Below are 15,773 nucleotides of genomic sequence, written 5' to 3'. Positions count from 1 at the left end.
AAAATACAAAAAATATATATATATATATATATATAGATATTTACATATATACACTAAATATACTAAATATATATATATATATATGTGTGTGTGTGTAAGTGTGTTTTAATCCCTTCCCACTCTCTTGTGATACTCTAAACAATGTTTCTAAACAATGTTTCTAAGCTCAATGCTCTAAAGAGAACATCATGTCATGATTTCCCTCTGTACCTCCGCTACTCTCAGCCACCTGCAAGCGTTCTTGGCCACGCCCACTTTTCCTGCTCTGCACGGAGAACAGCTGATCAGCTGCAGGAGGAAGTTTATCCTGCAGCGTGGGAAGCACAGAGTTACAGGAGGAAGCTTTTTCTGTAGCTATGGGCTGCACATAGATGCAGCAGGTGATAAAAACTTTTAAATAATTTATTTTAAATAAAAATGTCATGCCGATTGTGCGGCTCATCCATCAATCAGCCAAGTGTGTGTCATGTCCAATCTTATTTTGAAAAACCACAATAGAGCGAGTCTGCGATAAACGAACCGTGAAGTAGCGAGGGACTACTGTATGTGTATGCATAAAATGTATGTAATTGTGTAAAGAGCTGACAAAAGAAAAGATTTAGGCCATAGAAGTGGGTTTGCTAGAGCAGTAAAATCTGTGTTTTTATAATAAAACTTGAAGAAATGCAGCTGCTACATACTTTGAGTGCCACGGTGTCTCCTGAAGAATTGGTGGTGGAGAAGACCTCACCAAACGTCCCTTCTCCAATCTTCACACACCGTTTCATACGGTGAGGTAGAATGCACTCCTCCCAGGGCAGAGGGTGCTGCTGGCCGCACTCAGCGTACACCTTCTCTGCGTCCGACAGATCTGCATCTTCACATAAAGGCTGTGGCAAAACATTTGACAGGAGGGAGGTTGAAGATTAACATCAGACTCATGAGAAAGGAGCCTTATGGTCAGCACTCAGTGGCAGTAAGGAGCTCTTCAAGCTTCATGTAGTGCGTTTTGTACCACGGAGTGTTGGCTCATCAGCTGTGAGCGCAGGTGTCTGGGGAGCATCGAACGCAAGGGGGTGGCAAAGAGTTCAAGGCTGACATCTGCTAACCCCAAACTTCTTGCAGAGCACCGTATGAATGGACTCTTTGGAGTGATTTGCACTAATCACGGGGGGGGGGGGGGGGGACAGAAAAACACATGGAAAGGTATACTTGAACAGCAAAAATAAAATCTGAACAGACGTAAATGCTGACGGGCTGAGCGGGATCGTTACCTTTGCGATGAACAGAGCGGGAGGCTTTGAGCCGGCTCCACGTGTGTGTGCTGGGTGAATCAGCCAGCAGAGACAACGTGCTGAGTTGGATTGCCCTTACTGGAGTAAAGAAATTGATCGTAGTTCCCAAATCCTACAAACAGGAAGTACAACACATTTAAAATCATTCCCAACTACAAAAATATAAAATCAAACACATTTTGGGAGCAAACAGCCAATGAGACTTTCTTTAAGTGGATCTAGATTATCTGACCCGCCTAACGGTAATCTGATTCTGTCAGTTTGAGCAAAAGGCTAACAGTTTCATGACATTAGCTTGATCTATAAACGAGCCACCTTTAATTCTAATAATCTGACTCTAATCAGTGAAAGGTGGCTTCATTACAGAGAAAATGGAGAAAGTGTGAAAGCGGAGTGGCTGCTGAAATTTGCAGAAAAATCTGAAATTGACAAGTTAAAACTAAAACAAGCAGAGCAGTATTTACAAGTAGGAAAACGATAGCTAAAAGCTAAATGTAGTAAATGGCTAGAAATGGACTGTACTTATATATTACCTTTATTTTATCAAGATACTCAAAGCTCTTTACAATCTGTGCCTCATTTACCCATTCATACATCTCTCTACTAGATCTATACAAAGAACAATCAGAGCTGTATCACATTCATACACTGATGGGACACACAACTGAGACAATGAGAGGTTCGGTGTCTTGTCCAGGGACACTTGGATATGTGGCACTTCGGCTGGTGGAATAGAACCCCCAACTCTTGCATAGGAGGACGACTGCTCTAACTACTCAGGCACAGCTGCCCAGAAAGAAGCTGCAAAACTACTGCAGCTGGAAATATAGCAAAAGGCTAGATAGAAACTAAAAGTAGCAGAATGTAGCTAAAATGATGGCTAAAAGTTCAAAATAACTAAAAGTTATCAGCCGAGTGCCTTTAAGTGTAGTATGAATCTAGACCTGACTAATCTCTGATCAGACACTTTTAAAACTTATTTGTAGAACCGCTGCATAAAATGGCTGCAGCAGCTAAAAATTTTTTTTTAATAATCTGTACAATTTTCTTTTATGTAGAACAATTCAGTGACATTTGTTTGAGACTTTCAATGTTTTATTCTGGATTCTGTTCTTACCATTGGCTGAATGTGCTGCACTGAGATCAGCTCACATGGTGCAGCCTTCTTTGCCGCCCTGCTCCTCAGCGTCCCTCCGTCAACACCTTTGTTCTTCCATCGACTCACACTTATCCCGCTCACGCACGCCTTCCTCGCAGTCCCGGTCTGTTGTGGGAAGACGCTCCCCCTCCTGTTCTCTTTAGAACCCAGACACGATTTTTCCACTCGGCAGATGGGTTTGTGGAGTTTCTCAACTTTGTTGCCAGAGGCTGCTTTTGAACGGGTGGATCTTCCATTTTTCGTGTCGATTTTTGAAGAGGCAGAGTTTTCGTTGTTGTCACTCTCAGACAGTTGGCCGACATTTGTGTGGTCGTCGCAGGCTGGTTCGGACATATGAGCGTCTTTAAACTGCAGGGTTTTTCTCAGCCGTTTCATGGTTCGACATTTCTTCACGGGCGGTGAGGCCGGCTCTGATGTCTTTTCTGACTCAGCACACTTTGACTTTGCTACGGACCTGACTTGTGCCTTTCTGTGTGACGCTGCTCTTCCCTTCCTTTCATGCTGTTTGGGATCTTGAGCAACAGATCTCTCATAACGAGCTGCACCAGCCTCTCTGTGCTGAGCAAAATCTTTAAGATACGGATTTGGCAATTGGGTTTTCTGCAACGGAACAATGCATTTCTTAGAAACGCATGCATCCTTTGTTGCTTTAGCCTCCTGGTCAGTAAACAGTGTTTGCACTCTAATACTAGACCGTAGCTTTGTGTCCATGCTAATCTCATGACTCTGATCTGAAGGCACTCCTTCCAGCTCCTGCACGCATGCTTTATCGTTTGATAGTTTAGCTGACGTCTTACAGTAATCTGGTGGTAAACCATTCACTGATGCTGATAAGTCATAACTACTTGATGATTTTAAGTAATCACTGCTTTCATTATTAGTCAGAGAAAAACAATGTGATTCTGCTGAAGACTGAAGACAAACAACACTTTGACTGCTGTCCACATCCTGAAGCAGCTCTTTCCTTTGCTGGCTGTCGGTGGAGTTTGAACGCTCCAAACAGGATGAATAGATTGTCTGACCACAAAGCTGAGTCACAGGGAGGAAGGATAATCTCTCCAGTTGAACTTCGCAGCGCTGGCTCAGACATTTTTGCTTCAGAGCCTCAATTAGCCACTCCAAGCCTCCTGCTGCAGACACAAAGCGACTGCTGCTTTCACTGTCTGAGGAGAAAAGATCTCTGCTGGCTAATTCAACATCATACTGGGCCTTTGAGTCTCCACTCAAGTTTGTGTCTCCTTCACTGCAGCTTCCTCCTTTAGATTCAATGAATAAATCAGGGGGTTGCTCTTTGTTGCGCGGCAGCCTCCCGTCCTGTTCAGAGGGCGATGCAGACAGTGGTGGTGAGAAGGGCTGCTGGGGTGAATTCAGGTCTTCTTGAAAAGTGTTTGAGACACAGCTGGCCGACACAGATGAAGAAGTGATCTGACCTTGGAGGGCAAAGGGTTTAGATGGTCCCCGTTTAGCGAAGGAGGCTGCTGAGGGTGTGGAGCAAAAGATGGGCTTCCTGGAGCAGGGTCCCAAGTTGGGGTTGCCTGAATCATTGAGGGATATTTCTCTAACATGAGCGTTGGTAAAGCTGGAAGCGCCCACAAAGATCACAGAGCTCTCTGCACTAGACACCCCAAATGCTGGCTGGTTTCGCCTTCCCCTGGAGGGCTGGAGTCTCCTGCTGGGAACAATCCTTCCAGGGGTAAAGTCATCCGAAGAGTTAAGTGTAACAATCCTCGCTTTAGGGGGGTTGGTGGAAGCTGTGCATTTGCGACGAGTAACGTAACGACCAGCAGATGCAAGGAGACCACTGGCAAAGAAAACGAGAAAAAGGCCGTCTTCAACGCAGTGTCACTGTGGCATGTTTACAACGACAGCAAAAACGTGACAAAGTAACTACCTGGAGTTCACCTTCATTTTCACAGAAGTTTTCAGGTGTTTACGTGCAGATGTTTTCTTTTTACTCTCACTTGTGACAGAGGAGCTCCGGCCTCTCTGTCTCCTGAGGAAAGGTGCAGACAGAAGACGGCTTTTCCTGGTGACACAAAAAGTTAAAAAGATCGTTAAAATACAAGTTGTGTCAAACCATTTCAAAGTGTGAACCCAAGTCCTGCCTACCACCAACACACAATCATGGAGTCACACGAACTTCATGTAAGTATGAAAGAACTAATTACAGCTACACATGCTGCAGCTCGGCTATTAACAGGAACTCGTAGGTTTGAGCACATTTCACCTGTTGTCTAATAATCATTCAACCTTTATTTATACAGAACCTGGTATTCTTGCTCTGCCAAAAAGGCCCAAGGCTGGGAGGGGAGACGTTCTCTTCATTACTCATATCGTCTTCATAGTCATTCTTCTTAGTCAGTTGTAGCATGGCATTTCTCTTGGCAGAACGCACATTTCTGCCACTGCTCGTCTCTGTGTACTTCTCTCTGTGAAATCACAAACAAGATCAAAAGTGCACGAGGGGAAAAACTTGCTCTGGAAAAACACTTAAGCTTACATCTGGACAAGAAAGCTCCTACAGTGATGCTTGAAAGTTTGTGTGTAGTTTTCTATATTTCTGTAATAATATGATTCGATTCAAAACATCATCAGATTTTCGCACAGGTCCTAAAAGTAGATAAAGAGAACCCAGTTAAACAAATGAGACAAATATTATACTTGGTCAATAATTTGAGGAAAATGAACCAATACTCCATATTTGTTAGTGACAAAAGTATGTGAACCTCTAGGATTAGCATATAATCTGAAGGTGAAATTAAGTCAGGTGTTTTCGATCAATGGACAATGATCAGGCACCCTGTTTGATTTAAAGAACTGGATCTATCAAAGTCTGCTCTTCACAACATGTTTGTGGAAGTGGATCATGGCAGGAACAAAGGAGGTTTCAGAAAAAGAGTTGTTGATGCTCATCAGGCTGGAAAAGTTACAAACCATCTGTAAAGAGGTTGGACTCCACCAATCCACAGTCAGACAGATGGTGTACAAATGGAGGAAATTCAGGACCATTGTCCTCCCCAGGGGTAGTGGACCAACAAAGATCACTCCAAGAGCAAGGAGTGGAATAGTCTGTGAGGTCACAAAGGAGCCCAAGGTAACTTCTAACAACTGAAGGCCTCTCTCACATTGACTGATGTTGATGTTCATGAGTCCACCATCAGGAGAACTCTGAACAACAATGGTTCATGGCAGGGTTGAAGGAGAAAGACACTGCTCTACAAAAAGAACATGGCCGCTCGTCTGCAGTTTGATAAAGATCACGTGGACAAGAAGACTGTTGGAAGAATGTTTTGTGGACTGACGAGACCAAAATAAAACTTTTTGGTTTAGATGAAAAGTGTTCTGTTTGGAGAAAGGAAAATCTGCATTCCTGCAGAAGAACTTTATCCCATCTGTGAAACGTGGTGGTATCATGGTTTGGGCCTGTTTTGCTGCATCTGGGCCAGGACTTCTAGCCATCATTGATGGAACAATGAATTCTGAATTATATCAGAGAAATCTAGAGGAAAATCTCAGAACATGTGTCCATAAACTGAACCTCAAGAGAAGGTGGGTCATGCAGCGATACAATGATCCTAAACACACAAGTCTTTCTACCAAAGAACGGTTCAAGATGAATAAAGTTCATGTTCTGGAATGGCCAAGTCAAAGTCCTGACCTTAATCCAATCCAGATGTTGTGGAAGGACCTGAAGCTGCAGTTAATGTGAAGAAGCCACCAACATCCAGAGTTGAAGTTGTTCTGTACAGAGGAATGAGCTAAAGTTCCTTCAAGCCAGTGATCAGGACTGATCAACAGTTACTGGAAACGTTTAGTTGCAGTTATTGCTGCACATAAATTAATGACCAAGTATAATATTTTGTCTCATTTGTTTAACTGGGTTCTCTTTATCTACTTTTAGGACTTGTGTGAAAATCTGATGATGTTTTACTTCATATTTATGCAGAAATATAGAAAATTCTCATTTGTTCACAAACTTTCAAGAACCACTGTACTCTAAAGCAGGAGCTGGAAAAGGTCCTGTAAAATAATAACCAGTTATGACAAATAAACCCAAGTCCTGTCCCTTAAATATGTTTTGTAGATTTTGTTCGTATGTAATAAATTAGATTGAAAACAGCAGCTTTAACAAGGACAGTAAGTTTTTAAAACTTGCTGAAAATATTTTAATTAAACTGAGAAATGATCAGTCTAGATGATTTTAACACCCTCGTACTTAAAGGTGTCCCCTAGTGATTCAGACAGGATGTGTGCAAGTGCCAGGTGTGAACAGGCTCTTAGAAAGCTCCTATTCTGAAATACTGATTGCATAGTAAAATACAATATGGGGTTATAGGAGTTGCCATATTGTATTTTTAGAGTCAGAGTGTGTGCAGTTTGGGATGTGGGTCTTTAAGTCCTGCCTATCCACCAACACACAATCATGGAGTCACAGGAACTTCATTTAAGTATGAAAGAAATATTTACAGCTACATATACAAAACTAGTAGTAAAGCGTACAACAGCAAGGTAAGAGCTACATGATTCAACAAGAGTCAACACCAGAGGGTGGGAGGAAATGATATGAGATGTACTTTTATTTTCAGTAAGGGCAGAGGAGGGGTGCAGGAAGTAAAACTGGTCCTGGGACCACTCTACGAGGACACCCTTCTGGGATCCAGTATGAGGTCCAGTTTTTATTTATCTGGAGCTAAAACAAACTCTTTGTGATTAGCCATTAATCCAAAAGCACCAAAGCAACATCACACAAAAAAACATGGTATAATGAAATATGTCTAATATTCATTCAACCTTTATTTATACAGAACCTGGTATTCTTGCTCTGCCAAAAAGGCCCAAGGCTGGGAGGGGAGACGTTCTCTTCATTACTCATATCGTCTTCATAGTCATTCTTCTTAGCCAGTTGTAGCATGGCATTTCTCGTGGCAGAACGCACATTTCTGCCACTGCTCGTCTCTGTGTACTTCTCTCTGAAATCACAAACAAGATCAAAAGTACATGAGGCGAAAAACTTGCTCTGGAAAAAACCTTAAGCTTACAACTGGACAAATCGTGTTCCCTCAGACATTCATAGGTTCTTGTAAAGCAAAGAAAGCTCCTACAGTGATGCTTGAAAGTTTGTCAACTCTTTATAATTTTCTATAATTCTGTAATAATAGGATTTAAAACATCATCAGATTTTCACACAAGTCCTAAAAATAGATAAAGAGAACCCAGTTAAACAAATGAAACAAAAATATTGTACTTGGTCATTTTTTTATTGAGGAAAATGATCCATTATATATATGTGAGTGACAAAAGTATGTGAACCTCTAGGATTAGCATATAATCTGAAGGTGAAATTAAGAGTCAGGTGTTTTCAATCAATGGACAATGATCAGGCACCCTGTTTGATTTAAAGAACTGGATCTATCAAAGTCTGATCTTCACAACATGTTTGTGGAAGTGGATCGTGGCAGGAACAAAGGAGATTTCTGAGGAGCCCAGAAAAAGAGTTGTTGATGCTCATCAGGCTGGAAAAGTTACAAACCATCTGTAAAGAGGTTTGGACTCCACCAATCCACAGTCAGACAGATGGTGTACAAATGGAGGAAATTCAGGACCATTGTCCTCCCCAGGGGTAGTGGACCAACAAAGATCACTCCAAGAGCAAGGAGTGGAATAGTCTGTGAGGTCACAAAGGAGCCCAAGGTAACTTCTAACAACTGAAGGTCTCTCTCACATGGACTGATGTTGATGTTCATGAGTCCACCATCAGGAGAACACTGAACAACAATGGTTCATGGCAGGGTTGAAGGAGAAAGACACTGCTCTACAAAAAGAACATGGCCGCTCGTCTGCAGTTTGATAAAGATCACGTGGACGAGAAGACTGTTGGAAGAACGTTTTGTGGACGAATGAGACCAAAACAGAACTTTTTGGTTTAAATAAAAAGCATTTTGTTTGGAGAAATGACAACTCTGCATTCCTGCATAAGAACCTTATCCCATCTGTGAAACATGGTGGTGGTAGTATCATGGTTTGGGCCTGTTTTGCTGCATCTGGGCCAGGACGGCTTGTCATCATTGATGGAACAATGAATGCTGAATTATATCATATAATTTTGAAAGAAACTCTCAAGACATGTGTCCATGAACTGAACCTCAAGAGAAAGTGGGTCATGCAGCGAGACGACGAAACACACAAACACACAAGTCTTTCTACTAAAGAATGGTTCAAGAAGTATAAAGTCCATGTTTTGGAATGACCAAGTCAAAGTCCTGACCTTAATCCAATCTAGATGTTGTGGAAGGACCTGAAGCTAGGGTGCACCGATTGCAGTTTTCTGGCCGATCACCAATCACCGATTTCTAAAAAGTCTGACCTGCCGATACCGATTTTGTTTTATAAGCGACACTGTCAGGTGTTAAGGTCACAATGCACCTTCAATTTTCCAATTTTATTTTGTTGAAAAACATACACTTGAACAATCTTATAAACAATACAAACTTGTTTTAACTGGCCATGAAGTAGTACTCTGAAATATAAATGAAGTTTAGACAATTATTGTTAAAACTTTAAAAATAAATATCTGTAAAATTGGTTTGTCCTGCAAGTATCAGCCGATTTCCTAAAATTAAGGAAATCGGGGCTGATAAATAGGCCGGCCGACCTGAAGCAGCAGTTAATGTGAAGAAACCACCAACATCCAGAGTTGAAGTTGTTCTGTACGGAGGAATGAGCAAAAGTTCCTTCAAGCCAGTGATCAGGACTGATCAACAGTTACTGAAATTTTAGTAGCAGTTATTATTATTAGTTATTATTATATGCATATAAATTAATGACCAAGTATAATATTTTGTCTCATTTGTTTAACTGGGTTCTCGTTATCTACTTTTAATACTTGTGTGAAAAACTGATGATGTTTTACTTCATATTTATGCAGAAATATAGAAAATTCTAAAGGCTTCACAAACTTTCAAGAACCACTGTACTCTAAAGCAGGGAGCTGGAAAAGATCCTGTAAAATAATAACCAGTTATGACAAATAAACTCATAGCCTGTCCCTTAAATTTGTTTTGTGGATTTTGTTTTTATGTAAGCAGTAATACAGATTGAAAACAGCAGCTTCAACAAGGACTGTGAGTTTAAAACTTGCTGTACATAGTGTGATGTGCTGTATAGAATAGTGCCAGCAGGGTGGGGTGGGGGTGGGGGGTCAAGAGACTGTTATTCATTTCAACAGACTTGAGCCTTTTGTTCCCTCATCAGTAGTCTCATCATCAGTGGCTGTGAGATCCAGAAGAAGACGGCAGCTGAGTGCCAGACCTGTTCAGTGCCAGTACAGGGGAGTCCAGGCAGATGACGACAGGGATGATCATCAGTGTGGCAAGAATCATACAGAGAGGCCCATACCAAGAAAAGAGCAAAGTCCCTCACTGGAGGGTATTAGAGGGATGGAGTGTCCTTTTGGCTGGTTCATCCTCTGCACCGTTTCCTTGGGATCTGTCTGCACTGCAGGATCAGCATGGGGCCTTACCCTAAAGGACTAGACCAGCTGGGGAGGCTCACCCTGTACACCAGCAAAGAAAGCCTGCTTGGTGTAAAGATTATAGCATGGACATTTAAGGACTCAAGGGAGAGTCCTAAAAGTCTCTCAAACAAACTGAGGGCAGAACTTTTCAGTGGTTGTGGCAGTACCCTTTTGGAGGGAGGGTGACGTTCACAGTCATTTAGGGCTGCCGTTGACGAAGACAGTAAGAAAGGTGGTTAGGTGTTCCTGTGTCAGGAGGGGAGGCTGGGTGCCTCCTTAATTCAGACAGGGCTGGGCTTTAGCTGGTTGCAGTCACCACCTTGCTCTCCTGCTTCTGTTCCTGTTGGCTGCTCTGATCTGGTGTGGAGACAATCCAGAAGGTCTGATCGTCATCCAACTAAGTCAGTCCCCGGGGTGTTGGACAAGATCACAAGCTCTGGGGAGGGGCCTTGCTGACTGGGCGAGCTAAGTGAAATCATTCATCTTTATTGTAGGTGACTTTGGGCTTGTTTTTTTCCTAAAGTCGCTTGTAAATCTTGTGGCTTTGGGCTTGTTTTTGAACATTAAGTTGTTTATTTGGGCTTGACTTTCTTTCCCAGTGAAACTAGCAGATTATCTCCCAGCTCTGCACAATAAAGCAAACGATGAGTGGTAGTAGATAGTTTGTCTCTTCCACGCCCCCGTTTCCTGTTTATCGCTCTGCCCAAGTTGGCGAGTGGACAGGCTCACATCCAAACAAACACTCATACTGCGGCCGACCACTAAGGGGCTCCATTCACACGCAGATGTCAAGATGTTTTGTTTTTAAAAAATATGTAGAAAAAATATGATTTACATATTAGTATATTAGTTACATATGCAAAAATAAATAAATAAATCAGAGCTTAAAAGTACTGGTATGTTATTCAAAGTGTTTAACATAATTTTGCTGTTGTTTATGTGTAATGCCATAATAAATGTATGTTCTATTTCGTATAGGCTTCGCCTTTAAGGCTATCGTTAGTGGGTTTATCCTTACGTGTGCAGCGCAGCACTGAAAACTTTAGTCCACACCCACCTACTGTGTGGGCCTCATCCCCGGTCCGTTTAAATTACAGTAAGACCGGGCAATCATCTCCCATTTTTTCTTCAGCCAGCTAGCTAGCACTGTCAGAAGAAAGAAGAAGGAAAAGTTGTCCAGCTTTGACCGGCACAACTTTTGCTAAGGATGTCTGGGTCTCCGCCACGCCAACCTCCTGCCGTCCCGGTGAGCTCTTCCTCCCCGAGGAGAAGCAGACGAGCAGCCTTGTTCAAGGTAAGCACTGAAGAGTGCCTTTCCGTGGCAGGTCGCTACCCGATGGACGACGCCTAACTTTTTTCCTCGCCGTAATCGAATGATTTCCTCGAAAAAGGCAATGTTAGCAGCAGCCCCGCTGAATGTTTTTCCGTGGAGGGCTGCTACTCGCTGGACGACGCCACCGCCTTTTCTAACGTGTTTTTTTTCTTGAGGTGAATCGGATGATTCCCTTGAAAAAGGCGTTGTTGGCAGCAGCTCCGCTGAGTGTTTTTTTCTGTGGTGGGACGCTATGCGCGGGACGACGCCACCGCCTTCTTTTACGCAGAGTCACGCAGTGAATCGAATGATTTCTCAGAGAAAAGCGATGCGGAGTTGCCCCAACCCTCCTGGAGAGCGTAGTGACGGAATACGAGCGGCCGAGCCGATGCTCAGCCACCTCGGATCTTCCCACGTCGGTGACCACACCGCTCCCAGTCGTCGACACCCTCCTCTTGGAGCTGCCCAGCATAATCCAGGAGGATGTTAACACAAGGGAGTTTCTATCCCTCACCTTCCTCCGCCCTGATCGGATGATCTGGCGGCAAGATTGGCTCCGCCCCGGCTCGCTGCCCTTACCCCATCTGGCCTCGCTGTACAGCTGTGACGTCACACTGGAATGAGGCTGTAGCTGGGCCTGGCAAGATCAAGACATCCGTCTCGACCACATCGCCGCCTGGATGACCATGATCCAGAGGACCACTTGACTCTGCCTCTCGCCATCCTTGTCCGAGAGGCTGCAGAAAGACCTGTTGGAGGGCCCCATCACCCCAGAGGCGCTGTTTGGGGCCAACTTCAGGACCATCCCTGAGAAATCGCAGAGGTCTGAGGAGGTCTCAGAGACTGTTCACCATCTGGTGACATCACAGTCCTCCTCTTGCCCCTTCGGCCGCTGGAGGGACCGCTTTAGCCAGCAACAGCAGCAGAGGCGTTCCACAGCTGCGGCAGCGACTTCACGCCCCGCTCCTCCGCCGGCCCCCTCCACCAGGTAACAGATCCTTGAGGGGAAGGTATGTGTTTTTTGGTGATGTATGTTTTTGATATAAAACAGAAACACCTCTGAAAGTAAAGTTTTTCATCTGAGACTATCAGATCAGCTGATCTCACAGCTGCCCCTCTTCACACATTCCCCACACAGAACGAGCCAGTAACCTCTAAACAGCGTTTTAAATGGCATCGCAGTTCAGTAAATATCACAAACACTCGTCTGCCACGTCAGCTAAAATGATGTTTTTTCAGCAGACCGAGTCCAGTAAAATCCCTCGTTTTTCAGTCAGAGCCCGTTTTTTATTTCTGCTGTTTTCTGCCCACTCACAGCGCAGCGAGAGTAAACATGTTTTCTCCACGATAGCTGCAGCCTCCACCGAAATGGCGTCTCACTCAGAAAGCGCTCACGCCACCTCTCAGTGCGCGCCGGCTCATCTCAGCTCTATGTGAGACCGCAGCCTGTGCTCAGCACAGAGGCACACATACAGCCCTTTTTCTGTCGGAGCCCTCCTTGGGTTTCCCCCGGAGAATCTCCGGAGCAAGTGATGGCAGTAAGGCTTTTTAGTCTGGTGGACGTTCATGAGAAACATGACACAACACAAATGCGTGCCCGCTCTCCGAGCGCTACTCAGAGTGGCAGCAAGTGTGTTCCCTGGAGAACTTCACCAGAACGACTGATTTTCACCCCCATAGATCCGAAGAGCACATATGTTCACATTTCCATCATTCTGAAACACCCCACGCATGTTCTCGAAATATGTGGAGACGGCACTGCAGTCGTTACACATGGCAGGAATGAGAAATCTTTTTATCTGGACGATCTGCTCTTCGGTCAGAGCCCTCCTTGGGTTCCCCCTGGAGAATCCCCGGAGCTAGTGATGGCAGTAAGAAAGCTCCTCAGTCCAGTTAGAAAGCAGTCGCACAAACCAAAACGCTAGTGTTACACCTGCTAAACCTGGGGTTTCTATAAACTGGGAAAAACTTCTGTTCGTCCATCCCAGATGATTGATATCTGGAAGTGGAGCTAAACTCTACTACAATGAGAGCCCATTTATCACAGCTGAGAGCCGAAGCTCTGTCAGCTCAGCTCCTCCATGTCAAACCCTGCAGCATATTGACAGTTCTGCCTATCATGCGACGCCTGGGACGATGTCAGCAGCCCACATCGTGGTTCCGCTGGGCCTACTTCACATGAGACGCCTTTATCTTTGTGCCCCCCACTGTGAGAACCGATCTGAATCACTGGGGAAACCCTCTCATTCTGTCAGAGGGAGTTCCCATCAGCAGGCCTACATCACACGTCTTAGTTTTCACAGACGCGTTCCTGTCAAGCTGGGAAGAATGTGTCTGTCCCAAATAGTGGGAGCACAGTGACTGGACCACATGTTGCTTTACATAATGTGCTAGAATGTTTTCATGGTCTGAAACGTGACTCAGCATTTTGCCCCTGCTGCAGGATCAGCATTTTCTGATCCACACAGACAACAAGGTGACGGCAATATAAACCGTCAGGGAGGCGTGCACTCAGCCCAACTGTTACGCATCGCGAAACAGCTGTTGTGTTGGGCACACAAATCCTGCTCTCCATCAGAGCAGTGTACATTCCCAGCGTCCTGAACAGGCAAACAGATATCATGTCGAGGAGCGGTCCCCGCCACAGAGACTGGAGCCTCCATCCCGAGCTGATTTCTCGGATTTTTGGGGCAAGTTGGGCCGAGCACCAGTGGATCTGTCCGCCACACGGGAGAACGCCCAGTGTCAGTTATGGTTCTCAATGAGCCCACAAGACGACCCACCATTAGGAGTGGACGCCTTCGCTCACAGCCCGTGGCCAAAAATGCTCCTTTATGCGTTCCCTCCAGTCCTGCCGATATCACGGACCCGGGACCAGGAACGGGAGGAAGTACCGTCAGTCATCCTCGTAGCTCCCCAATGCATATGCGCTCCGTGGTTCCCGAATCTGCAACGACTGATATCGGGCCGGCCGTGGGAACTGCTGTGGGGGGGCGCTCTCCTCCAGGCAGGAAGAGCGATCAGGAGTTACCCAGCAATAGAGCAGCGTATCTTTGGGTCTGTCTGCTGAACAGATCTGTTTTAGAAAAGATGGGCCTCCCACAGGATGTGGTGCGTACGTTCAGGGCACACGAGCTGCTTCCACGACAACGCTGTGCACAGCAAGTGGACAGTTTTTCAGCGCTGCTGCGCAGAGAAAGGCATGGAGGCCATCTCATGGCCACTAGGTGGTGGCATGCTGTCTTTTCTGCAGCAGCTGATGGACAGAGATTTAGCGTTCAGCACAACTAAAACTTATGCTGCAGCTATTTCTTCCTGTCACGAGGGCTTCAGTGACAGAACAGTTCTTAATCACCCATTGATGAAGTGTTTCCTGAAAGGTGTACGGAGACACAGACCGGTTTCACGTTCACTAGCGCCACAGTGAGACCTAATGATGTTCCTGCACGCTCTGATCAAAGCTCCTTCTGAGCCTTTAGATCAGGTTTCACTTAAATTCTGTCATTAAAACAGACCTGCTGTTAGTTCTGACGTCGGCGAAGAGAGTGAGTGTTTGTTTGCTCTCTCTGTTGCTCCCTCATGTCTCAGAATTCAAGCTGACGGCAGTTCAGCTGTACTGCGTCTTAACCCTGCTCTGAAAAACATCACAAGCTCATTCAGATTGAGAGTGATAACCTTGGATGGGTTTCATAATTCTGAGGAGGAAGCAACATCTCACCTCCTTCAGTCCCATGCGTGCATTTTTCATGTTACGTGGCGCACACGGCTGTACTGCGCCGCTTTCAGCGTTTGTTCGTGCATTACTGGAACAGCTCTTCAGGACGTCCTCTATCCACCCAGCGCCTCTCACACTGGTTGTGTGAGGCTATTTCTGAAGCTTACAGTTCATCTGGACTGGATCCTCCAGAGAATCTCAGCACATTCCACCAGAGGGTTTTCATCCTCCATGGCTCTGCATGGAGGGATGACAGTGGAGGATATTTGTATGGCGGCTGCCTGGTCATCGCCATGTTCAGTTATTCATTTTTAATCTACGTGATGTTTCTACTTTCTCCATGACCCATTCTATTCTCAGGGTTCTGACAGAATGATTATTTGTTTCATGGAGCCTCACTTTTGAGCTCACACCTGCCTGAATGCAGTCGCAGTGTGAGATATTTATTATCAGTCACAAGTTGATGACTGCTGATTTTATCGTTATTAACCGGTTCATCCTGAGGAGCTGTTGGTCTGCTCTGTTCATTGTTACACTGTTACAATTCGTATCCTCCGTTGTTCCTATTCATAGCAGCAGGTCTGCTATCTCAGCCTTTTTTCTTCACCAGAGATCTTCTCCAGTGCGCTCCTACGCATGGAGTACGCAATTACGCAGCGCGTAATCACGCACACAGAAGACTGAGTGATGAAATGTTTTTTTGTGCAAGCAGGTGCTTCATGTTGTGTCTGAGTGGACCCAGTGAGGCATGGACTACATCCTGCTTTGCATTTAACCCACTAGCGATAGCATTAAAGGGC

At 44.9% G+C, this 15,773-nt stretch overlaps 1 protein-coding gene across 1 annotated transcript in view; it reads right to left on the bottom strand.

Annotated features, from left to right (window-relative positions):
- haspin (histone H3 associated protein kinase) overlaps window positions 1-14,991 on the bottom strand; it is a 20,506-nt gene extending 5,515 nt beyond the window's left edge. The window contains exons 1-7 of the mRNA XM_037674332.1: window positions 14,977-14,991; window positions 4,395-4,459; window positions 3,456-4,234; window positions 2,392-2,753; window positions 1,254-1,386; window positions 995-1,146; window positions 681-869 (exon numbers count right to left, since the gene is read on the bottom strand). Of these exons, the coding sequence (XP_037530260.1) occupies window positions 681-869; window positions 995-1,146; window positions 1,254-1,386; window positions 2,392-2,753; window positions 3,456-4,234; window positions 4,395-4,459; window positions 14,977-14,991 (1,695 nt within the window). The remainder of the gene's footprint in view (window positions 1-680; window positions 870-994; window positions 1,147-1,253; window positions 1,387-2,391; window positions 2,754-3,455; window positions 4,235-4,394; window positions 4,460-14,976) is intronic.
- Window positions 14,992-15,773: the final 782 nt, after the last annotated feature.

The sequence above is a fragment of the Nematolebias whitei genome, chromosome 3 (assembly GCF_014905685.2).
Source record: "Nematolebias whitei isolate Nwh7 chromosome 3, NemWhi1, whole genome shotgun sequence".
Lineage (NCBI taxonomy): Eukaryota > Metazoa > Chordata > Actinopteri > Cyprinodontiformes > Rivulidae > Nematolebias > Nematolebias whitei.
Note: the sequence above shows the minus strand (reverse complement) of the source record. Positions and strands in the feature narration are given on the sequence as shown.